We start from the raw sequence: 24,936 nt of genomic DNA on the forward strand, positions 1-24,936 counted from the left end.
AATGTTCATGGAACAATGATGTCACTTGACGTCACCAACGAACAGTCCTTGAAATGGTCTATACACACAAAATGCATGCACATACTGTACACACAAACGCTTACACATACAGTGCTTTTACTTCGCACATACCCATATAACACTCACTCATTCACTTCTTTTACCTCTCACAAATGCATAATGTTCACAAATTCACTTGTTTTACTTCTCTCACACACACACGTAAAACACTCGCACATTCACTTCTTTTACCTCTCTCACACACTTAAAACACTCAGGCAGTCACTTCTTTTACCTCACTCACACACACATACAACACTTGCACATTCACTACTTTTACCACTCACACACACATTCACGATTGCCATTTATTTTACTCTCCGAAGACTGAAGCTCTTCACAGCCTGAACATCCCTCTTCACATTCACACCCAACTGAAACGAAAAGGAGCAAGGGGAGAGAAGACACAAATTTATTTTACAAACTCTCATGGAATCATAGGACAGAAATTATACTCTATTCAAATACAAAAATGCAGACAAGAATGCTTGGCCAAGGCAAAAATAAAGTTAGCTTCAAATGATTATGCCATTAAAGCATGTCAACATTTTAATTTAAACATGAACTCAAGATCTACCCTATTTACTTACTTAATGTACATTACAGGTCTTATTGTGTGCAAATAATTTGTGCATGTTGTTCCAAAGAAATTTTTGTCTTTGTAATCTTTAATGAAAATGCAATAATTGATCTTACTCTGAAATTACTTTCCTTTCCAATGACGTCATTTATGCTGTCCGGGTGATTGGATAATGTTGGTAGAAATTTCATAAAATATCGATACATTATTTTCTCAATATGTTTTTGAGACATAGATACAGTACAACATTAGTTGGCATTTAGAAGCCTAACTTGTGTGCTTTCAAATTCGCAGTCAGTTGGCCTCACATTTAATGTAGTCTGGCGTAAAAGCTTTGGGAGACCACAAGGGGGTGATATAACATTTACTCTACTTAATACTAATGTATCATCACCTCTGTCACCCCTACATTTGTGCTGGTGTTTCGCATGTTGTTTTATTGTGGGTAATGTTACAGTATGTTATATCAAATAAACAAATTGGAGAGTTTTGTGGAAAGGTCAAAAGAAGCAAAGTATGAGTTGCCTAAAAAGACTGACATATCTTCCAGTGCAACATAAAAAATTACGGACTTCACCTTTAATTGGACACATTTCTCAGTCTAGCCTATTTGTGTTTCGGTGATTTCTGTATGATTGTTCATTCTGTGCGGGAAAAGCTGATATGTGTTCATGTGTCTCCGTGTAGCCATGTGTGTTTCTGTGTGTGTATTAAAACACTCTGTCTCTGTGTGGTATTGGTGTCTTCTAGGCTCATGTGGTTCAGCGCTGGCTTGTGCATCAGGACAGTTGTTTGAGTGCAGAGGGTTCGCCGGAGACTCAAGGTGGAAAATGGCACTTTGATGGAAGAGTAAATATCTTAGTACTTCTTCCTGTATTGCCTCTCAACGCTTTACTTCTCTATTTGTTGGCAAGTTTTTTGTGTGTCAGTGTGGCTTCCTAATAATTTCTGTGTGTGTAACTGGTGGCAGGTTGGTTGTTATATAGCTTGTGTTTAAATGTTGTGATGTGGCTATTAACTTCAGTTAGCTCCGCTGGTGTTCCTATAGTGTTTCTTTACTTCCTCTCATTCGAAATGTCCATTATTGTGTTTTATGTGACTCTATCCATATTCCTAACACGAGACTCTTTGTGATTGTTTAAGTGCGTGTTTGTCTAATGGCATGTCCGTGTATGTTTGTCTCGCTCAGGGATTTTCCCCCTGCTGTTCCCTCTAATTGCTGATATCTATCAGATTCTTGCTGTATTATTTAAAAGTCTATTTTCAAGCAACTATCAGCAGATGTAGTATAGAGATTACACAGATGTGAATTTAAATCAACGTATACAAATACACACACACACAAATACTCATGCCCACAGTATATACACTGTGAAAAACAGCTTGATGTACAAATACATTAGATTCCTTTATTGTTGTATTGCACAATACTGAATAACATTTCATATGTTATTCTTTATTTGTATTATACTGATCTTATAATCAGAAGTACATTGTTTTCAAAAATTGCATATGACAATTAAATGGTCATGCTGGTCATTGAAATTACAGTCTAGAGCTCAAGTTAGATAAAAACATCTTATATATCACATATCATAAAACACAACATGCCATTTTCAGTAGTTATTGTTCAGCAGTTAGAGTCTACATGTGTCAGGCTTGAAGAAGGCTGTGCCATTATCAGAGGTTGCTGTGCTAATTTAAAGGAATGGTTTACCCAAAAATGAAAATGTTCTTATCATTTACTCACCCTTATGCCATCCCAGATGTGTATGATTTTCTGTCTTCAGCAGAACTCAAATGAAGATTTTTAAAATAATATCTCAGCTCTTTTGGTCCATACAATGCAAGTGAACGGGTGCCATGAAGCTCCAAAAATCACATAAATCGGCATAAATGTAATCCATATGACTCCAGTGGTTAAATTAATGTCATCAAAAGTGATATGATAGGTGTGGGTGAGAAACAGATCAATATTGAAGTAAATTAACTTTCACATTCTTCTTCTTATGTTTTTGATGATCTTATGTTCTTCTTATGTTCTTCCAGTAGGGCAGGGAGAAGAATTTCTAGCAAAAAAGGACTTATATATTGATCTGCTTCTCACCCACACCTATCATATCACTTCTGAAGATATTAATTAAAACACTGGAGTCATATGGATTACTTTTATGCTGCCTTTATGTGCTTTTTGGAGCATCAAAATGTTGGCACCCATTCACTTGCATTGTATGGACCTACAAATCATAATTTGTGTTCTTCAGAAAAAAGAAAGTCATACATATCTGAGATGGCATGAGGGCGAGTAAAGGATGAGAGAATTTATATTTTTGGGTGAACTATTCCTTTAATGCTGATGACAATTTGGTGCCAAGTTCATAATATGATTAACCAACATGTCCATTACAGAATAATTCGGAGTCAAGTCAATCCATCAGGATTATGTTGAGGTGGGCATTCATTTTTCAGAAATCTAATGAGTCTAATGACTCAAAACATCAAAGTTGTTCAAGAAATATCAAATGAGGAAAATCAAGGACAATTTAGTTTGTAGACTTTAGTACTATAGAATGTTTTTTACAAATTTCAGGGCATGCATATAACTGTAAACATATAGATTTTAGTCTTTAGAGAGGGAGACTGGGATGGTGATAAGTGCCAATCTGTATTGTATGGAAAAAACAACATGGAAATCACAGTGTTTGTCCTCTGCATATGAAAGGTCATCATTATGAAAATTGATTGCTTTTAGAGTATAGCTATGAAGTGACCACAGTGTATGCAAGTATAAGTAGAGGTTAGAACCCTGCTGAAACAACATTCTAAACCTCACACTATTACTGCACAGTCATGATGACGGATGTGTTTTGCCATGCTGTCACCAGAAGACTGAGCAAATGATGCTTCAAAATGACTTCTTCCTCTCCACTTAATATTCCATCTACATCTTCCATTCGGGGTGAGACCAGCTTGTCAATCACCCCCTGCAACTTCCCATAGAATAACAAGGCCGAGCAGAGAGGAGACATTCTGAAATTTCTAGACTGTAGAGGATCTGACAAATCAATTCAAGGGCTCAATATGACTGTGACCACATCGAAGAAAATTACATTAATGATCACACTGAAGGCCACAAAATATCAGTCATGAATTTTTATAGAGGGCAGCAAATTGAAGAATTCTGGGTAGGGAGACGAAGGCACAAAATGAACAGGGCAGTATAAAGCCATATATCTGAAATATTGCAACGCATTTGGGAATATGAAATCTCTCTGTTCTGGAGCCTTTAGCATGACTAAAAGAGATTGGAAGAGAGAGAGAGAGATTTAAAAGGAAGGGAGGCTTGGAAACAATAGATATGGGGCCTATTTGCTATTCCACTAAGAAAAGAACTACCAGAGATCAAAAGGAATGTTACATATAGCCAGAAAGACCACAGAGAGAAAATGACAGAGATTAGACTGATAGGGAACATTAACACCCTGTCTACACCGGACACGATTGACGACTCACTTCAAAAGCATATCATACCCATTATTATCAATGACACTGTCTACACTGGAAGCGTCCGTTGCAGTAAATGCTACAGTAAACGGATGTCCTGTTCCATTTTCCGATGCACACGCTGCCACTACTCCTGCCAATGAGACAAATAAATCGTTTAGAATGTTCGCTTTGACGCATCCATTGTAGACAGCCTCAAGCCATTGTGACTAATCACTGATTATTCTGCCACAAATGGCTTCCTCTGGACCTCAACCCAAACCACTTTGATCATTCAAAGTTCTACCTTCAAGACCAAACTTGACATTGTATGTGCTCACTGTTTACAATTTTACAGTAAATTGCTCTGGCTTAAATGGCATAAAAGTTGACTTCATGGATTGTAAATAATCGCAAAGTTTTATTTGTTGTTTGATGCACTTTTATGTCTTAAATCATATTTTAAAAATGAAAGAAAAGGTATTTAGTGGGTTCAAAAGTTTGTCCACACTGAAATTCTGGGATTTAAGTTCTAATTTAAAGGAATATTCTGGGTTCAATACAAGTGAAGCTCAATCGAGAGCATTTGTGGCATAATGTTGATTATCACAAAAATGAATTTCGACTCGTCCTTCCTTTTCTTAAAAAAAAAGCAAAAATGTTGGTTACAGTGAGGCACTTACAATGGAAGTAAATGGGGACAATAATAGAGAATATGGCCAATTTTCAAGGGTTTAAACAGAAATTTTAAGCTTAAAATTTTATAAAAGCACAGTAATTAATTCTTCTGGTAAAACTTGAGTTGTAAAGTTGTTTAAATGGGGTTTTTTTCAGTCGTTTTAGGGTTTGTTGATATTATATCGTCATGGTAACAAAATTGTAAAACTGGCTATAACCTTACACAGAAAAGGTTAGTAAAGGATTATCACACTAAAATCATGTTTACACTTTTATTGTTTATGTCTTGTGACTATACTTTTGAAAAAGTGAGTATTTTAATGTTCAAAAATTTGTCCCATTCACTTCCATTGCAAAAGTGCCTCACTGTAAACCAGATTTTTCCTTTTTTTTTTTTAAAGAAAAGGAGTGTTGATTTTGTGGTAATCAAAATTAAGCCACAAATGCACTCGATTGAACTTAACTTTTATTGAACCCAGAACATTCCCTTAAACTTGTAAAAAAAAAAACTTTAAAAAAAACCCTTCAGGATATTGTTAGATGTATAACAAAACACATAATGATGTAAAATGAATGAGATTTGTTACGATTCTGCACAATTTCTAGGTCACTAATCAAACAAGAAATTTGTGACATTGACCATGGTAACTGCTTTGCAGAAAAGATCTGATTTTCCTGTTTCTGTTGAAGCACAAGATGCTCTTTGGAACAATATCAAATCATGATGGGATAACATGGATCATCAGGTTTTGCACAAACTTGTGGAGTCCGTACCATCTCGAGAGCATGCATGCTGTCATGAAAGCAAAAGGGGGACATCCCAAATGCTAATAATTCTGAAATTCTTCAGTTCAACGTTTTGCTCAAATTGTTGAAATTTAAATGTGTTTAGGGGCAATACCAGTCCTGTGTATAACACCAAGCTCCATAACTTGAAAATGAGATACTTTTACATGGAGAAAAGCGAATTCAAGAAGCAAATGTGTTCGCTGTTATTTGGCCCTTGAGCCATTTGAAACGAGAGACTCATCTTCTCTGTAGACATGCACTACACAGAGTGAATTTATAACCAGGGTTGTGAGTCAGATTGTATCACTGATGTTTTATTAAGTGCTAAACATTCAGAAGACATTTTCAGTGGGCATAAAATTTACTTTAATTAAACAATCCCTTTTCCCTGTTCATTTATTGTTTTATTTTCCCTTTATTCTCTCTTTCTCTCTCCCTATCCTTCTCTCTTTCTTCTCTGTTTTTCTCAGACGGACACAACAACCAGTTTTCTTCGTGCTGCACGCTCAGGTAATCTGGAAAAGGCTCTGGACCACATCAAAAATGGAATAGACATCAACATAGCCAATCAGGTGAGACCAAAAACCATCCTGCAATAGATCTTATTCAGAGTAATGCCATATTTACTATTTGACAGGAAAGAAAATGAGTCTGTGAGGATTGACTTACAGTCTCTTCAATGAGTTGTACTGTTTCAATTGGTGTTGATCGTTCAGCTGATAGATTAGGTTTCACATAAGTGTGTGTTTGTGTGTCTGCATCTGTATTAACCCCCCAATGTTCCTGTGGTGGGACAGTACAGCTGTGTTTATGGTGTCCATGTAGAGATGTGTTCTATGCTTTAATCAGTAAATTGCTATAATTAATCATGCCAGCACATCTTCCTCCTCTAACCTCCTCACCGTTAATTCTTTTGCACCCACGTGCATCATCATGCTGTGTGTTACTTTCTTAGAATAGCATAGCTTGTTCTGATTTTTGCAGAAGAGCTATGTTTGGTTCTCAGCGACGGGTTAGTGAATGGACCTGAACAGCTGGCTGGCTGGCCACATTCAAAAGCTCTGAAAATGAACACCCACTCTGAGTGCCTGCAGCCTGAACACACACACGCACACGCACACTTTGAGTACTACACTACCTCATGACATCATTCACAGACAGAATTCCATCGGGAACTTGTCAAGGCCCCTAATATGCTACCTAAACTAAATTTTGATGCCTTCTGCATCTTGGTTGTTTTAATTGTAAAATGCTTGAAGGATTAGTTCACCCAAAAATGACAATTCTACAATTGTTTACTCACCCTTATTTTGTTTCTGGTTCTGGACAATAATTACACTCGAATAATGATATTGAAAAATTGTAATAACCATTCAAATAAAAACATTTCATTACATATTGCCCTCCTGGACGTGGTTCCTCTGGGGACATGCCCAATTGACCCTTCGCTAAGCTCTGCCCCCACCCTTGGTAACAGTTGGAACTCCCCATTGGAATGAGTGGGAGATTGTCGTGAAGGAAGTGATTTTTGGCAAAATATTCTTGGCAAAATAAACAGAATGGATAATATTTTTCCGTGGGCTGGTATGAAGAGTGACATTGTAATGCATATTTATCTGAAGTTTTTTGTAAAATAAATTGTTAAATTGCACAGTAATTTGATTATAAACTGTGGAGACTGTGAATCAGAATCGAGGCAAAGGATTGAGTAGAATAGAGAAAAACTTCATTTAATAGCGATTACACATCTAATAACATTAGTGTAAGTGAACAGAGCCGTTTATAACATCTCATAACTCACTCATTTCGATGCTGTGAACTGTTTATTATACTATAGCTTTTACTATGACTTGAATCAATACATACTGTATATGAATATTAATGTTCAGTTATTAGATTTAATTTAACTTGGAGCAAATGTAGGTGTCGTTGCAGATGTTATATGTTCATTTGGGAATGAGGGCTGACACAGTTTAATCCATAAAATGCTCTTCTCCAGATTTATTTAAAAGATTATTTAAAAGAAAGAAAGAAGAACACTGCGGGTATCCTCTTTAGGTAACTTGTGTCACTATTACAAATGACCCAGGAACGACGTGTTTGAAATTTTTGGGATTATTTTGATAAAATCCTGCTTAAAAGTACTCAAACACACATTACTCCCATAGGCCCTCATTGGAAAATAGCAAACACGTGTCAGAGTAATGGCGGCAGGGCAACAGTTGCTAAGACAGGATTGGTCAGAAGCGCTTTTAAGACAGGGTTTAGCGAAAGGTCAATTACCCATATGCTTAATCCGGCCCTTTATGTAGTGCTGTTTGATTTGTAAATGAATCGTTCTTTTAAGTTAGATCTTTTCATTGAATCAGTTGGACCTGTTCACAAAACTGATCTGAATGATTCGCTTACCGGACTGATTCGGTTATTGAGAACACACTGTATCATTTATCATCTCACTGTACATGAACATCATGATGGCGCCACGGATGGCTGCCTCGGTGTGGAGCTACTCAGTTCTTTTGTTGTTTTTGTTTGTTTGTCCTGTGTTTAGTAATCTTTTTCCAGTCAGTTTTAACAGAGATGAACTGCTGAACATTCGGCAGCATGTACCAGACAATCTTTTCCTGGTTTTTGAATATTCAGACATTTTGCTAGACATTTTAGTTGGAGGCGCAGCTCTGCTGTTCAAGAGACGCAGGCGAGGGAGACGAGCTGGTCAAACTCCATTGGCGCGGATTTCGAACAGCGCTGCCGAATATTCACTTAGCGAATCTCCGCTCTCTTCCTAACAAAACGGACGAACTACATCTCCTCACCTGCACAAACAAGGACATTTCAACCTCTGCTGCCTTGTGCTTCACAGAAACCTGGGTGAGTGAAGCCATTCTGGACAGCGCGTTACATCTGCCGGGCTTCCAGCTGTTCAGAGCGGATCGCATTGCGGAGTTAACGGGGAAAACGAGAGGCGGTGGAACATGCTTTTACATCAATGAAAGTTGGTGTACAGATGTAACAATGTTTAAGAGGATGTGCTGTCCAAATTTGGAAGCGCCCTTTATTAACTGTAAGCCGTTCTACTCGCCACGGGAGTTTTCCTCATTTATTCTGGTGAGTGTGTATTTCACACCAAACATGTGTTTGAACACAGCGCTGCAGCAGCTGGCTGATCAAATCACAGACACAGAACAACAATATCCAGACTCAGTTATTATTATTCTTGGGGATTTTAACAAAGCAAATCTCACACGTGAACTGCCCAAATACAAACAGCACATTACATGTCCCACCAGAGACAGGAACATACTGGATCATTGTTACACAACAATAAAGGATGCATATCGCTATGTCCCTAGAGCAGCTTTGGGACTCTCTGATCACTGTCTGGTTCATCTTCTTCCAACCTACAGGCAGAAATTAAAATCAACCAAGCCAGTAGTAAGGACTGTAAAGAGATGGACCAATGAAGCAGAGTGGGAACTACAAGCCTGCTTTGACTGCACTGATTGGAGTGTTTTTGAGGCTGCAGCCACAGACCTGGATGAGCTCACAGATACTGTTACATCATATATCAGTTTCTGTGAGGATATGTACATTCCTACTAGGACTTATTTAAAGTTCAACAACGACAAACCGTGGTTTACAGCAGAGGTCAGGCAGCTTCGTTAGGCCAAAGAGGATGCTTACAGGGGTGGGGATAAAGTCTTGTACAATCAGGCCAGGAACACACTGAACAGGGAAATCAGAATGGCTAAAAGGAGATACTCTGAGAAACTGAAAAACAAGTTTTAAGCTAACGACCCTGCATCAGTGTGGAGTGGCATGAAACAACTCACAAATTACAGGACTCCTACCCCCAACCCTGTAGGTAATCAACAACTGGCTGACGACCTGAATGTGTTCTACTGCAGATTTGAAAGGCCCAATCTCACACCCCACACCCACTCTGACCTTCACTTCACACAAACACCAACACCTCCTGCAACCCCCCTCCTCCCCCCTCCTGCTACTCAACCTGAACTTAAGATCTGTGCAGATGATGTGAGCCGCGTCTTTTGGAAACAAAAGACGAGAAAGGCTTCAGGCCCTCTACACCGATGACTGCATCGCCAATGACCCCTATGTCAAGCTCCTGAAGTTTGCAGACGACACCACTGTCATCGGCCTCATCCGAGATGACGATGAGTCTGCATACAGAAGGGAGGTTGAACAGCTGGCTGTCTGGTGCAGTCAAAACAACCTTGAGCTAAACATGCTCAAAACGGTGGAGATCATTGTGGACTTTAGGAGAAACACCCCAACACTGACCCCCCTCACCATTCTAAACAGCACTGTGGCAACAGTGGAGTCATTCAGGTTCCTGGGCACCACCATCTCACAGGACCTGAAGTGGGAGACCCACATTGACTCCACTGTGAAAAAGGCCCAGCAGAGGTTGTACTTCCTTCGCCAGCTGAGGAAATTCAACCTGCCACAGGCGCTGCTGATACAGTTTTACTCAGCAGTCATTGAGTCTGTCCTCTGCACTTCAATAACTGTCTGGTTTGGTTCAGCTACCAAATCAGACATCAGAAGACTACAAAGGACAGTTTGGACTGCTGAGAGGATTATTGGTTGTCCCCTGCCCCTCTCTTCATAAACTATACACTTCCAGAGTAAGGAAAAATGCTGGAAAATCACTCTGGACCCCACTCAACCTGCCCACTACCTTTTTGAGCTGTTGCCTTCTGGCCGACGCTTCAGAGCTCTGAGCACCAGAACCGTCAGGCACAGAAACAGTTTTTTTCCCTCAGGCTATCCATCTCATGAACAGTTAAATTGCCCCATTGAGCAATAACTATGTGCAATACACAGTTTAGTCTTTTTTATATTTATCCAACACATCCAACCTCTTCTGCCATTTCATTCCTCTGAAAAAAAACAAAAAAAAAAACTTTTGCACTGTACATAACAGATTTGTATTTGCACTGTACATAACAGATTGTATTAGGTTTGCACTACCCATGTGTATGTGTGTATGTATGTATGTATGTGTGTGTCTGTACGTACTGTATATGTATAATTAGTTTTATTTTTTATTTTTTTATTATTATTTATGTCTTTCTGCTGTTTTTGTATTGTTTTTGTATTGTTGTACACTGGAAGCTTGACATCCCAGGTCCTCTTTCACTTGCATTATATAAAAAGAGTGGCTTCTATATTCTTAAATAAAAAATTTTTTTTTTTTTTTAATCACCTATTATGTTTGGATGTATGGAAAAAAAGAAATTCTTGAAATGAGTAAATAATGACAGAATTATGGGTGAACTATTCCTTTAAATAAACTGAAGATATACTTACTGTGTTTAATGGTGATATCACAGCGCGAATGTCTCTGTGCTGTCGCAACACTTTTTGTGAGGAGCTTAGCTAGTTTGACAGTGTGACGGATTAAGCCCTCGGCCCGGATACTTTGGGACTAGAGTAAATACAGGAATCAGCATACCTTTATTTTTAAGCTCTGGCCATGTTTTTACTTCCCTTCTCAGATCATGCAGGTAACTGTTAATGAGATTTTTATACAATTAATGATCTTGTCCTAGAGTGTAATTTGTCTTTAATTTACAGGTGACCAAACTAATGGCTATAAAAAGCTCTAATGTTATTAAGCCAGTATTTTTTCTTGATCATCTATTAACAGCTAATATGGCAATATAACTACAATAATGTACTACTACTAGAATGTAAAAATCTGATGAAACTGTTCACATGAACCAAAGAAACATTGTTTTTTATTTTAATGCCATTTGTATTCCCGAGCAACATCAAAGTTCCAGGAGTGAATTCACTAAACAGTTGTGCTACTTTTATGTGCCGTATTTCAGTGCAAAAACCAGCATCTTATGCACTAGGCAGAAGGACTTCATAATTCAGTTTAACCAGGTGCTATCTGCCTACAAAATAGATGCTTGTGTACATTTTCTATGGATCATAAGTGCCGTAATACGTCAAATGATGATCAAATGACAAAGAAGAGCATTATAACCAGCACAAATTTCACCGTGCCGTGCTTTGTTTAATGGTGATATCACAGTGCGAATGTCTCTGTGCTGTCACAGCTCTTTTTGTGAGGAGCTTAGACTAGCTTGACAGTGGGACGGATTAAGCCCTCAAGTGCACTTTCTGCATTTCAAAGAGCTGATTCAGGTGCCTGGATTGCAGTGGTGGAGTGATGCTTTACTGTACAATCCTAGTAAAGTATGCCAGATCACGGTAGTCTGCTGCATCCTCAACAACCTAGCACTCAATATGTTCCTGCAAGCTGGATAATTACACCATGCAAATTACATTCAGCACAGATTTTTTGCGCCGTTACCATATTTGTATAATTCTTATAGTGAATTAGATGCTAAAACAACACAAGACTGCACATGCAAATAAACGTCATTATGAGCATGCTCAGTTCATTCTCCCCAGTGTCACTGTGCCACACACGTGCAACACCACCGAACATGGGTGTCAATACTGCGTGATATTTGCCAAAATACAAAAACGTACATCCAGAGAATACCAATGCTATGTGGACACGTGTGCCTGTTTTCATCAAGGCTCCTCCCCACCGTCTGCAAGTACCCCTCCATCTCCATTCTCTCTCTTTCTCCCCTTCTCCCACCCTCCTTCTCTTGTCTGCACATGCACTGTGTAGCTGCAGTATGGAGCTCATTAGAGATGAGTGACTCTGCAGTATGAAAGGGATACCAGTCAGGCAAGCAGTACAGAGCCCCCTATGGCAGCAACAAGCTGCGCTCTGAGCTCCCCACAAAAGCACACACTGTACCATGTGTGTGCATCATTCTCCAATCAGCCTGCACCTCTCAGGAACCATCTTCTGCTAAAAAACATTGTTTGTCTGTTTCTTCACTCAGGCACACAGCACTCTATGTTCACACCCTGTTCAATGAGTCCCACAGATCTGTAGACATCTCTCAGTGCTTCACTGTTATTTTTAGGCCGTTGTCCTCTCAGCAAGTCTTTTGACAGGTAGACCGGGAGAGATTAAGAGATATTCTTTGGATGTGTTATTTGAGAGAGAGTTTTTCAGTGGTTCTTGTTTTCACAGAATGGACTTAACGGGTTGCACTTGGCTTCCAAGGAAGGCCACGTTAAGATGGTGCTGGAGCTGCTGCACCACGGCATTGACCTGGAGACTACCACAAAGGTAAATTTAGTTCAGTAAATTACTCAGGACTCCACCATCAGCCCAAATCCAATTGGATGAGCTGCATTCAAAGCAGTTATAGTAGGCAACATATACAATCCTATTCTATTTGAATGCGCCAAATTACTATACTGTGTTGCTTGTGAACCGTAACCAGCTTACTTGGTGGAAATTTAGTTTATTCTACATATTACAATTATAAATTATCAGTTAATTGAATATTTTTGTGTTTTGGTATTATTGTTGGTACTGTTTTATAAAAGTCATTTTATAACTCTGCTTTGAATATCTCTTCTTTCGTGGCTTACTCCTTCTTATATACTGTTGGAGTGGAAAAAGAGCCTCTCTCTCTCTTTGTTAGTTTACATAATGGAATTTGTTTTCCTCTTGGGCAGAAAGGGAATACCGCCCTTCATATTGCTGCTCTGGCCGGTCAAGAGAAAGTTGTCGCTGAACTGGTCAACTATGGTGCCAACGTCAATGCGCAGTCTCAGGTTGGTCTGAACCTCAAGACGTTTATTAAGAAACCTACTCATTCACTGCTTAATTTTACACATTTATTTTTTGGTGTTGTTTTGTATGGTCTCTGCAGAAAGGTTTCAGTCCCCTGTACATGGCAGCACAGGAGAACCACTTGGAAGTGGTGAAATATCTACTTGAACATGGAGCCAATCAGAGCCTTCCAACAGAGGTGAGTGACACATCACTCTACCAATCGACAAGAGGCTTTCATTCCACAAATCCAAATAATCCAATACTACTCGTCAAAAAGTTTGGGCACAGCTTTTCATTCTTTATTATGACCATTTTACATATTTTAGAATATTTGTCATCAAAACAATGAAGTAAAGCAAATGAACATATGAGAATAATGTAGTGACCAAAAATGTTAATGGGGTCATGGCATACTTTTATCATTTTATTATCTTCCCTGAGGTCCACTTATAATGTTAGTAAAGTTTTTTTTTTTGTTGCACCAAAACAGTCATTTATGGGGTGCTTTAATTTAGTAATATATAATAATTTTTCACCTTGTCTCTGGCCCTTTGTCTGAAACATTCGATTTTAATCTGTCTGGCCATATAAGACTTCAATGTAAACACCCACTATTATGATTGGCTAACATCGCACAGCCCTTCCAATACACCCATATTTGAAACCCAATCTGAAGAAAATGAACAAACTCCACAAGACCACAATATTTATAAAACTAAATTTCAGGATTAACATATAACCCACATCCAACACATTTCATCTGAATGTATTAAACTGTTCACTAAAGCAGCACCATAAACTATTAAACAGTCATGACATATGAAATATTCATGAATTAAATGTTTTACTTATGGTTTTGCAGTCCAGTAGTGTTTTAACTGCTCCATCTTTCAATATCAGCTCCTTTTCAAAGCTTTAATCATATTGTGACTGGTTCACAAGCAATCTATGGTGATGTTGGGTGTTTCAACTGGCTTTATCAGGCCAAAGCAGATACGCTGGTCTTCACAGGAGCGACATCTCACATTTTCCATGTTTGTTTACACACAGAAAGGCATGTGTTACTCTCAGTTAGTGGCAGCAGCAGAATGAGATGCTTTTTTAAAAGTTGTGCTTGTACCACTCTTAAAACATGGCTCACGTCACCGGAAACACATCAAAATGATCAAAGACATCCATATAGTGCAAGCTTACAAAAGACCAACAATTAAAAATAGCGCAGATGGTTACAAAAACGATCCAGGATGCCTTCAAAACAGCAAGAAACAATCTCCTTTTTAGAGTTGTAACTTGACATTGCGTCTTTTAAAAGTGGTGCAAGATGCATGATAATGGTCAAAGCTGTTCGTCTAGTGCATGTTTATGCAGAAAAACATTTAAATCTATATAGTCACATGAAGGTGTCCTGTATAAGTCCCCTTAAACAATTAATCTCACAATCTCCCTCCTCTTCACCTGTCTGACTCAGCGCCAGTAGGCGGGGCCAAGGGTGCAATGACAAAAAATAGGCGTTGATGTCTTGCTGAAGAGGCAGTCATATGCAGATGTATGTGGTCCTTGTGATGTCACAAGTTCCACAAATTCCAAACGAGACATTTTTGAAGCTTTTTTAAATAAATGCTCTTTTTCTATTAAGGAGGATGTTTTCTGTTTTGAAATTTACAGTATGTTTTTAAAGTACAATGACAATGTCAAAATATTAAGGAAAATTTGATTTTTCATGTCATGACCCCTTTAAACAAATCAAAACATTTTTAAATTTTAGCCTCTTCAAAATAGCCACACATTGCCTAGCCCTAGATTACAGATCTGCGCATTCATTATCTCATCACACTTCATGAAGGGCCACTTGGCATACTTTTTTAAATAGTCTTGAAACATATATGGACACTTGTTAGCTACTTTCTCATCCATTTTTTTTTTTTATTTTATTTTTTTAAATTAAAATAGCTCTGTAAAGAAATCAATACATAGAGACAATTTATATTTGTCTGTAAAACTAAATTCAAGCATATAAGTGTAATGTCTGATCAAAAGCTTTTTATTATCCTGAGAAACACAGATTCAGTTGTGTGTCCAAACTTTTGACTGATATACTATAGTATAACATTACTCTTTCTCTTGATTTTGCCCCCAGGATGGTTTTACTCCTCTGGCAGTAGCACTTCAGCAGGGCCATGAGAACGTGGTTGCCCTCCTGATAAACTATGGCACCAAGGGCAAAGTGCGCCTGCCAGCCCTACACATCGCAGCACGCAATGATGACACACGCACTGCTGCTGTATTGCTGCAGAATGACCCCAATCCAGATGTCCTGAGCAAGGTATTTAGTGTGCATCTGCATGTTTGTGCATGCCTGAAATACTGGATCTTGTAACACTTTCTATGAAGCCTATATTTGTAATGCATTATTAAGGCAATATAAATGCATTGTAATGCATTTGCAATGTCTTGTAATACACTTTATAATGTTGCAACTTCTCATAAATAATTGTAAACACATTTATAATGCATTATAACACTTAACTATTCATAGTTATACCTTAGAGTATAATGAATTTTAGACACTTGTGAAAAATGTTGCATAGTGAGGATATCTTAAAAAATAATGCCATACATAGTTTTCATTTATCAATTAACATTATACAAAGTCCAGTAAAAAACAAAAAAAAAGCTAAATCAATATTTGTTGTCACAACATTTGCCTTCAAAACAGCACCAATTCTCCTAGGTATTTGTTGTCAGATCGGATGTTGCAAGTAATCCCAGACTCACTCAATGATGTTGAGGTCCGGGCTTTGTGGGGGCCATGCCATCTCTTGTAGGGCTCCGTGTTGTTCTTCTCTTTCTTTTTTATTGATTTTGTGTTTTGTAGTATAATGCATTATATTCTTTAAGGTATAACTATGAATAGGTTAAGTATTATAATGTATTATAACTGTAGTTACAATTATTTATGAGACGTTATAACATATAATATATAATATAAGACATTACAAATGCATTTTAATGTATTTTTAATGCATTATAATGCATTAAATTAGAAATAGGGCTTCATAGAAAGTGTTACCCTGTATCACAGAAAGAGCAAGATTACACATCATGACTCACTGAGCTCACATTGCAGCCAGTCTTGGCTTGTAATTGCAGTGATTGCAATGTGTCACTATAAACTAGAATGAAAAATAAACAGGGCAGACTTTGTTAGAGATCCATCAGCATAGGTGTTCCTGTTATGTACAAATACTGAATCAATGAAATATCATACTGTTTTTCTCTCTGTAGACTGGCTTTACTCCCCTTCACATCGCAGCCCATTACGAGAATCTCAGTGTTGCACAGCTTTTGTTAAACAGAGGAGCCAATGTGAACTTTACGCCTAAGGTCAGTTCAACTCTAGTCTCACATACAGTAGCTTGACTGTTGACTTGCAGCATAAAGTCTGGTCCTCATTGCAGCTTATTAAATGACCATCTGATCATCATGTAAAGTGTGTTTGTTTTACATGCCTTTTAGGGGTGGGGTTATCAGAAATAGATTGCATCACAATAATAAACTGGCAGAAAGAACATCATTCGGATAATGGCACAGCAGTCTCCATGAACTGCTGTACAGAAAACACAGGGGAAAAAATCTTTGTGATCAGAACTTCTGTCCGTCCAATAGTTTCACAGACATAACTCAGAAAACACAAAGAAAATATAGCTTGGTTTGTAGATATCTAGTTAACTTTCTGTTAGGTGCCTTAAACATAACTCTGAGTATCTTTCAAAGGTTTGACGCCACTAACTTGGAAAACTTTGGTAAATCCAGTGATTAGATTTTCCTCAAAAGCACTCATTATAAACTTGGTACCTTTTATAAAGGTAAAGCCAGCCAATTATATTGGAACTGGCAATTTCAGCATATTTTGTTTAGTATGCATCAGTCAGTCAGTGAATCGGTTGTGGGCAGTCTGTGGGCGTGCCATCTGAGACAGAGACTACAGTAGTTCAAGTCTCATGTTAAATGCTACCTCCTACTTTATTAGACATATCTAAAAGATGACCTGAATTGTCTCTTTCTCACACTCTCTTCTCTTCTCTTAAAGAACGGCATCACTCCGTTACATATCGCTTCCAGGAGAGGGAATGTGATTATGGTGCGACTTCTATTGGACAGAGGAGCTCAAATAGATGCAAAGACTAAGGTACAGTATTTATTCAAACACATCATCTCACAGCAACGCTATTTGCTGTGCCAAGCAAGATGAAAAATGTCACTGCTGAGACTGCTGAATAAAAATTATTTAAGTCTAGCTCATAGAGGATGACCCATTTTACTTTCTCTTGGGAATATCAGGTATTTTCTCTTTGTGACAACATTCTCTTAATGGTGTGCTTTGATGATGAAAATATAGCAGAAAATGCAGCTCGATAAAGGCATAGTTCACCCAAAAATGAAAATTCTCTCACCCTCGTGTTGTTTCAAACCCATATGACTCTATTTCTTCAGTGAAACACAAAAGGAGATGTTAGGCAGAATGTTAGCCTCACTCTCCATTCACTTTCATTGCATTTTTTTTTCATACAAAGTAAGTGAGTAGTGACTATAGTGTATAGATAATAGTGTAGAGGCTAACATTCTGCTTTCCTTTTATTTTCCACGGAAGAAAGAGAATCATATGGGTTTGAAACAACACATGGGTGAGTAAATGGTGAGAGAATTTTCATTTTTGGGTGAACTGTCCTTTTAAGGATAAATTGAAACCACTGAGTAGTTCCATCCTCCATATTCTTTCCATCTTCTGCAGGATGAGTTGACACCGCTGCATTGTGCAGCCAGAAACGGCCATGTACATGTCGTGGAGATCTTGCTAGACCAGGGCGCTCCCCTTCAGGCCAAGACCAAGGTGACTTATCCATATTCCTAAAACAGGCACATAGTATAATGGATTATTCCTTCCTATTGACATCTCTGATTTATTGATGCCGTAATAATACTGATCAATTGAGAATGATGTGTCCCCATCCTGCAGAATGGTTTATCTCCCATCCACATGGCAGCGCAGGGCGATCATATGGACTGCGTGAGGCAGCTGCTGCAATACAATGCAGAGATTGATGACATCACAATGGATCACCTAACCCCTCTGCATGTGGCAGCACACTGTGGTCACCACCGTATGGTCAAAGTGCTGCTCGACAAGGGGGCAAAAGCAAATGCCCGGGCTCTGGTTAGTGCGCCTGTGTTTGAATTTTGCTGACTTGTATCTCTCATCATTTCTCTGCCAAGCCTTAAATGGATTGTTCACCCAAAAAGTTCAATTGTGGGTACTCACAATTGGGTACTATAATTTATTCACCCTCATGTCGTTCCAAACCCGTATGACTTACTTACTTCCGTGGCACCCAAAAAAAGTTAGGCAGGATGTTAGCTTCAGTCACTATTCACTTTCACTGCATCATGTTTTTTTTTTTCATAGAATAGAAGTGAATAGTGACTGAGGCTGTCATTTTGCCTAACAAGTCCATTTGTATTCCACAGAAGAGAGAAAGTCATTCAGGTCTGAAACAACATGCTGGTGAGTATATACTGTAATGACAGAATTTTCATCCCTTTAAATGTTTAGTTCATCCAAAATAAAAATTGTGTCACTGACTTTCTTTTTTCAGTGGAACACAACAGAAAATAATAGACAAAATGTTATGCACCGACAGCCTCAGTTTCAATAAAAGTGAATACTAACTGAGGCTGTTAGTCCCTAACATTCTGCCCGATGTCTCTTTTTGTGTCCCACAGAAGGAAGAAAGTCATACAGGTTTGGAATGACATGAGGGTGAGTAAATGATGAAAGAATGTTAATTTTTGGGTGAACTATCCGTCTTCAATGTATTCTACAATGGTATGTCCTGAAGTAATCATTAAGGCATTTGCCTAATATATCTGAGATAGCTTTATATCTAATATATTATAATAATGTAATGAATCTACTGTAGTACTGTAGTCATTGGCTTAAAGGAATAGTTCACCCAAAAATGAAAATTCTCTCATCATTTACTCACCCTTATGCCATCCCAGATGTGTATGCATTTCTTTCTTCTGCAAAACACAAATGAAGATTTTTAGGAGAATATCTCAGCTCTGTAGGTCCATTCAATGCAAGTGAATGGTGGCCAGAATTTTGAAGCTCCAAAAAGGATATAAAGGCAGCATAAAAGTAATCCATACAACTCCAGTGGTTAAATCTATATCTTCAGAAGAGATATGATAGATGTGGGTGAGAAATAGATCAATATTTAAGTCCTTTTTATACTATAAATTCTCCCTGCCCAGTAGGTTGCGATATGCACAAAGAATGTGAGTCATCAAAAACAAAAGAAGAAGAATGTGAAAGTGAAAGTGAAGATTAATAGTAATAAATGACTTAAATATTTAGCTGTCTTATCGCTTCTGAAGATATAGATTTAATCACTGGAGTCATATGGATTATTGTTTTATGCTGCCTTTATGTGCTTTTTGGTGCTTCAAAGTTCTGGCCACCATTCACTTGTATTGTATGGACCTACAAAGCTTAGATAATCTTCTAAAAATCTTTGTGTTCAGCAGCAGAAAGGAAGTCATACACATCTGGGATGGCATGAGGGTGAGTACATTTTTGGGTGAACTATTCCTTTAATCCTTTTAATTAATCAATTCAACTGTACACTGTGTAAATAGTTCATTTGTTTTATCTTTCAGAATGGGTTTACCCCATTGCACATTGCCTGCAAGAAGAACCACATGCGGTCCATGGACCTTCTGCTCAAGCACTCAGCATCTCTGGAGGCCGTGACTGAGGTCAGATTACTCTCCGCCTGTCACTTTGATGGATAACTGCCATTCTCAGTGCACCAACTACACCTTTAGCTTGACTCACTAGAAAACAGAAACACTAGAAACATGTTCACGATTATTTGAAAAGTATTATATTATATTATGTTACGTTACGTTACATTGCATTATATTATATTACTGTATATTATATTATATTATATTATATTATATTATATTTTTATAGGAAGGTGCGACATATCGAAGGGCTCGTCACATTTTTTTAAATAGACAGTAAGCTTTAGTTACAGTCCATGATTTGCTTCTTGCTAGTTGTTTGCTGGTCGTACTACAGGGAGGGACATTCCCATTCTAGAGAGTATTTTATTGGGCCCAGATCTGTTTAGTGCTGTGTAGAGATGGCCTCAAAGCTAACAGACATGGGCTAAAAGCCACAAAACTCTATTTTTGGTTTCATGTGTTTGTAAAATGCTATTATGCTGTGGTCTGTTGGTGTATTTAAGACAGAACCATCAATTAGTCATGTTTAATTGCATGTATGCTTTTGTCTTCTAGTCGGGTCTAACCCCACTTCATGTGGCTGCTTTCATGGGGCATCTTAACATAGTGAAGAATCTGCTTCAGAGAGGAGCTTCACCCAACGCATCTAATGTGGTAAGAACCGTGTAATCCGTTCAGCACCTCAGAGACACCAAACAATCATCTCCCCAAGGCACAGCTATTCTGCCTTACAAGCTGACTAATGACTTTAGCAACGATTATAGTGATCGTGAAAGGAGATTTCTTTTGACAACTGAATGCTTATGGTTTCTGCATTTAAATGTACTGTTACAGAAAGTGGAGACCCCACTGCACATGGCTGCCAGGGCGGGACACTGCGAGGTGGCTCAGTTCCTGTTACAGAACAATGCACAGGTGGATGCTAAAGCAAAGGTATGTCAAGGATACAAGCTTTTTTGACATCTTAATTTATCTGCTTTTGTCTCATCTCATGTTTCCTCTCTGTCTGTCTCTCTTTCCTTTCACAGGATGATCAGACGCCCTTGCACTGTGCTGCTCGAATGGGACATAAGGAGTTGGTGAAGCTGCTCATAGAGCATAAGGCCAATCCAGACTCGGCCACCACGGCAGGTCACACTCCTTTGCACATCGCCGCACGTGAGGGACACACCCAGACCACACGCATCCTGCTTGACGGGAACGCACAGCAAACCAAAATGACCAAGGTTCCTCTCCTCTAATTACACAAAACAGTTGTGGCACTTTTGCACGCTGTATTTCAGCGCAAAATCCTGCCTCTTATTCTCTAACTGTGACTCTGGTTCTAAAACAACGCAGATAGTGCATGTAAATAAACAATGCCATCAGTGGCCATCAATTCATTCTCAGTGAGTTCCCACATCAGTGTGTATATTTTTGCTGTCTTACAGAAAGGATTTACCCCTCTTCATGTAGCATGTAAATACGGTAAAGTAGATGTGGCAGAGCTGCTTTTGGAAAGAGGGGCCAATCCTAACGCAGCTGGAAAGGTAATACATCAAGACGAACATCTGATGTCTCAGTCAACTTCTGCTAATATCAGATGACAGACAGCGGTGGCTGACTGAGGCCATTTGTCTCTCTTCTCCTATTTCAGAATGGATTGACCCCGCTGCACGTGGCCGTCCATCACAACAACCTTGATGTAGTCAAGCTGCTGGTCAGCAAGGGTGGCTCTCCGCACAGCACTGCGAGAGTAAGATACACACACATCTGTACATAAAATACACTAAAACAACATTAATATCAGAGACAGCAGCCTTTATAGTGCCAATCAGCATTCTCCTTTCTCACTCAAGAGGTGGTGTGGTGTTGTTTATAAACATCTAGGCAGGTAACCAATAAATTGTAGGTTCGATCCTCATAAGAAGTGATTCATGAGCTATCACCATTGTGGCCTTGGTTTCGTGTAGCCAGACCTTTGATTAGCAAAAGGTTTGGTCCACATAGCACATTATACTGGATCAGAAACCACCCACTTAGAAAGGGAACATCTGACCAATAAAGCAAACAACCACAGTTTGTTTTGGTGCATATTCTGTTCTATTCTGTTCTATTCTATTCTATTCTATTCTATTCAAAAGTTATAAGTACAGACTTTTTCACAGACTTAACTCAGAAAACAAAGCAGAATGAACAGTTCTGCTTGTGGATGACCCCCAAAAAACACTCAAAATCTCTGTCAAAGATTTGATTTATTTGAACCTCAAAAGCATCATCGTTTCAACCTGGTACCTTGTGAACACGACTTTCCAGGCAGACTAATAAAAATCCCTGCCCTTACTCCTGGAAGTTGCTGAAGTTAGCCAGTCAGATTAAAGTTTGCCAAGGTACTTTAAGGGGTACTTCACCCAAAAAATGAAAATTCTCTTATCATTTACTCACTCTCATGCCATCCCAGATATGTAGGACTTTCTTTATTCCGCAAAACACAAACAAAGGTTTTTAAAAGAATATTTCAGCTCTGTTGGTCCTCACAATGCAAGTGAATGGTGACCAGAACTTTAAAGGCCCAAAAGGCAATGTAAATGTAATCCATAAGACTCCAGTAGTTAAATCCATTATCTTCTGAAGCAATATGATAAGTGTGGGTGAAAAACACATACATATTTAACTGTAAATCTACACTTTCACTTTCACTTCTACATTCTGGTGTGGAAGTGACTTTCACTTTCACATTCACCCACTTATTGGATGGGGCAGGTCAAAGGTGGAGATTGATAGTAAAAAAGGACTTAAATATTGATCTGTTTCTCACCCACACCTATCATATTGCTTGAGAAGGTATGCATTTAACCACTCATTTAACTACTCATATGGATTACTTTTATGCATACTTTGCATTTTTGAACCTTCTGAGTTCTGGTCATCATACACTTGCATTGTATGGACCTACAGAGCTGAGATATTCTTCTAAAAATCTTCATTTGCGTTCTGCGGAAGAAAGAAAGTCATACACATCTGGGATGGCATGAGGGTGAGTTAATGATGAGAGAATTTTCATTTTTGGGAGAACTATTCCTTTAACCCCAGGGTACTTACGGTTCATCTTGATTACTAACTTTCTCTGTTTGCTGATTTTTGACAGAACGGCTATACAGCCCTGCATATCGCAGCCAAGCAGAACCAACTAGAAGTGGCGAGCAGCCTGCTGCAGTACGGAGCTAATGCCAACTCAGAGTCATTGCAGGGCATCACCCCACTTCACCTGGCCTCACAAGAAGGGCAACCTGACATAGTGGCACTGCTCATCTCCAAACAGGCCAATGTTAACCTGGGCAACAAGGTGACACGCTGTTTAGGCTTGGATTAATGGGTATTCGATTTATTCCGTAGTAGTGAAAAATCGAGATGTGTTGGAGCAATTCAAAAGTGTAAAAAAGACATTTGAATTTATCTTAATTATTGCATGTATGAGTATACAGGCTATATAAGCAGTTATACTGTGCTAATCTCCTTTTTATGTGTGTGTGTGTGTGTGTGTGTGTGTGTGTAGAATGGGCTGACACCTCTGCACCTGGTTGCTCAGGAAGGGCATGTGGGCATTGCAGATATGCTGGTGAAGCAAGGTGCCTCAGTCTATGCAGCCTCAAGGGTAAGACACTTGAATGCACACACAAACACTCAGCAATGCCATCTGTGGAATGTCCTAGAATTTAGACCTATGAAACCTGCGCCAGTAGAAAATCTTACTTGTGAAGCGACAAATAGAACTAGAGTTTAACATTTTCTTTAATTTGGGGCTATTCTGAGGTGTAGTGAAATTCAGCTGTGACCTTTAACCTTTCATAATGCATTGTTCTCCCCACTGAAACATTCTGCCTCTGGATCGAAAATGAAAATAGGAACCAGAGGCATTGTAATCTTAGCTGAAATTGAACGTCTGTGAGATTTGGAACCCTCCAGGGAGAGATACCCATTTAGTTGTTCCTTACTCTCCTGTTTTTCTCCTTTGAATCACTTTCTCTCTCTTTCTTAGATGGGCTACACACCCTTACATGTGGCTTGTCACTATGGCAACATAAAGATGGTTAAGTTCTTACTCCAGCAGCAAGCCCACGTTAACAGCAAGACCAGAGTAAGTCCTGAACTTCTGGATAAACTTCTAGTTGCACACAGGCCACTTTTTACGGACTTTAAGGGGCGAATTTACATAACAGTTGCACCACTTTTCCGTGTGGTATTTAGTGCAAAAAGCAGCACCTTACTCACTAACCACCTGCAATCTATAGTTATTTAAGCAGGAATAAACAGTGCTGTATGGTGCTGCATCTTGAGTATTTTAATTAAGTCATTGTCATTCCTTTCTGCGCGAACACACCTACTTTCTAAGCAAATTAGGCTAATTTTAGATTGCGCTTCATTCACAAAAATTGCCCGGCACAATTTACACCAAATTATTACCACCAGATGAAATCAGGCGGTAAATGAATTTTATTTAAAAGAGATGCTAGTGTAAATTTTCTATTGATCATATCAGCAGTAATTTATCAAATAATGATCAAATGAAGAAGAGCGTTATAACCTGGCATACTGTACAGTATAACCAGATGCGTGATGTAGTCAAGCACACTTTCGGCATGTTTAAGAAATAATTCAGTTGTCTGGATCACAGTCTTGGCAGGATGTGTCAGATCACTGTGGTCTGCTGCATCCTCCGTTACATAGCACTGAGAATTGGCCTGCAAGATCAGAATTGCGCGTGCAAATTGTGTTCAGCAGCGAATTTGTGGCCACATTAGCGCTGTGGCCTGATCTGCATAATTCTTAACCTGCACTTTGACCGGCCGCAATTCATTCTTAG

At 38.7% G+C, this 24,936-nt stretch overlaps 1 protein-coding gene across 4 annotated transcripts in view; it reads left to right on the plus strand.

Moving 5' to 3' along the window:
- Positions 1-24,936, plus strand: part of LOC127431004 (ankyrin-1-like) — a 113,718-nt gene that overhangs the window by 50,670 nt on the left and 38,112 nt on the right. For all 4 annotated transcript variants that reach the window (XM_051681174.1, XM_051681176.1, XM_051681179.1 and 1 more), the window contains exons 2-19: positions 6,061-6,162; positions 12,687-12,785; positions 13,181-13,279; positions 13,378-13,476; positions 15,418-15,603; positions 16,566-16,664; positions 17,371-17,469; positions 18,073-18,171; positions 18,298-18,495; positions 20,001-20,099; positions 20,649-20,747; positions 20,928-21,026; positions 21,122-21,319; positions 21,524-21,622; positions 21,730-21,828; positions 23,221-23,418; positions 23,629-23,727; positions 24,112-24,210. In XM_051681174.1, the coding sequence (XP_051537134.1) occupies positions 6,061-6,162; positions 12,687-12,785; positions 13,181-13,279; positions 13,378-13,476; positions 15,418-15,603; positions 16,566-16,664; positions 17,371-17,469; positions 18,073-18,171; positions 18,298-18,495; positions 20,001-20,099; positions 20,649-20,747; positions 20,928-21,026; positions 21,122-21,319; positions 21,524-21,622; positions 21,730-21,828; positions 23,221-23,418; positions 23,629-23,727; positions 24,112-24,210 (2,169 nt within the window). The remainder of the gene's footprint in view (positions 1-6,060; positions 6,163-12,686; positions 12,786-13,180; positions 13,280-13,377; positions 13,477-15,417; positions 15,604-16,565; positions 16,665-17,370; positions 17,470-18,072; positions 18,172-18,297; positions 18,496-20,000; positions 20,100-20,648; positions 20,748-20,927; positions 21,027-21,121; positions 21,320-21,523; positions 21,623-21,729; positions 21,829-23,220; positions 23,419-23,628; positions 23,728-24,111; positions 24,211-24,936) is intronic.

This window comes from Myxocyprinus asiaticus, chromosome 40 (assembly GCF_019703515.2).
Source record: "Myxocyprinus asiaticus isolate MX2 ecotype Aquarium Trade chromosome 40, UBuf_Myxa_2, whole genome shotgun sequence".
Lineage (NCBI taxonomy): Eukaryota > Metazoa > Chordata > Actinopteri > Cypriniformes > Catostomidae > Myxocyprinus > Myxocyprinus asiaticus.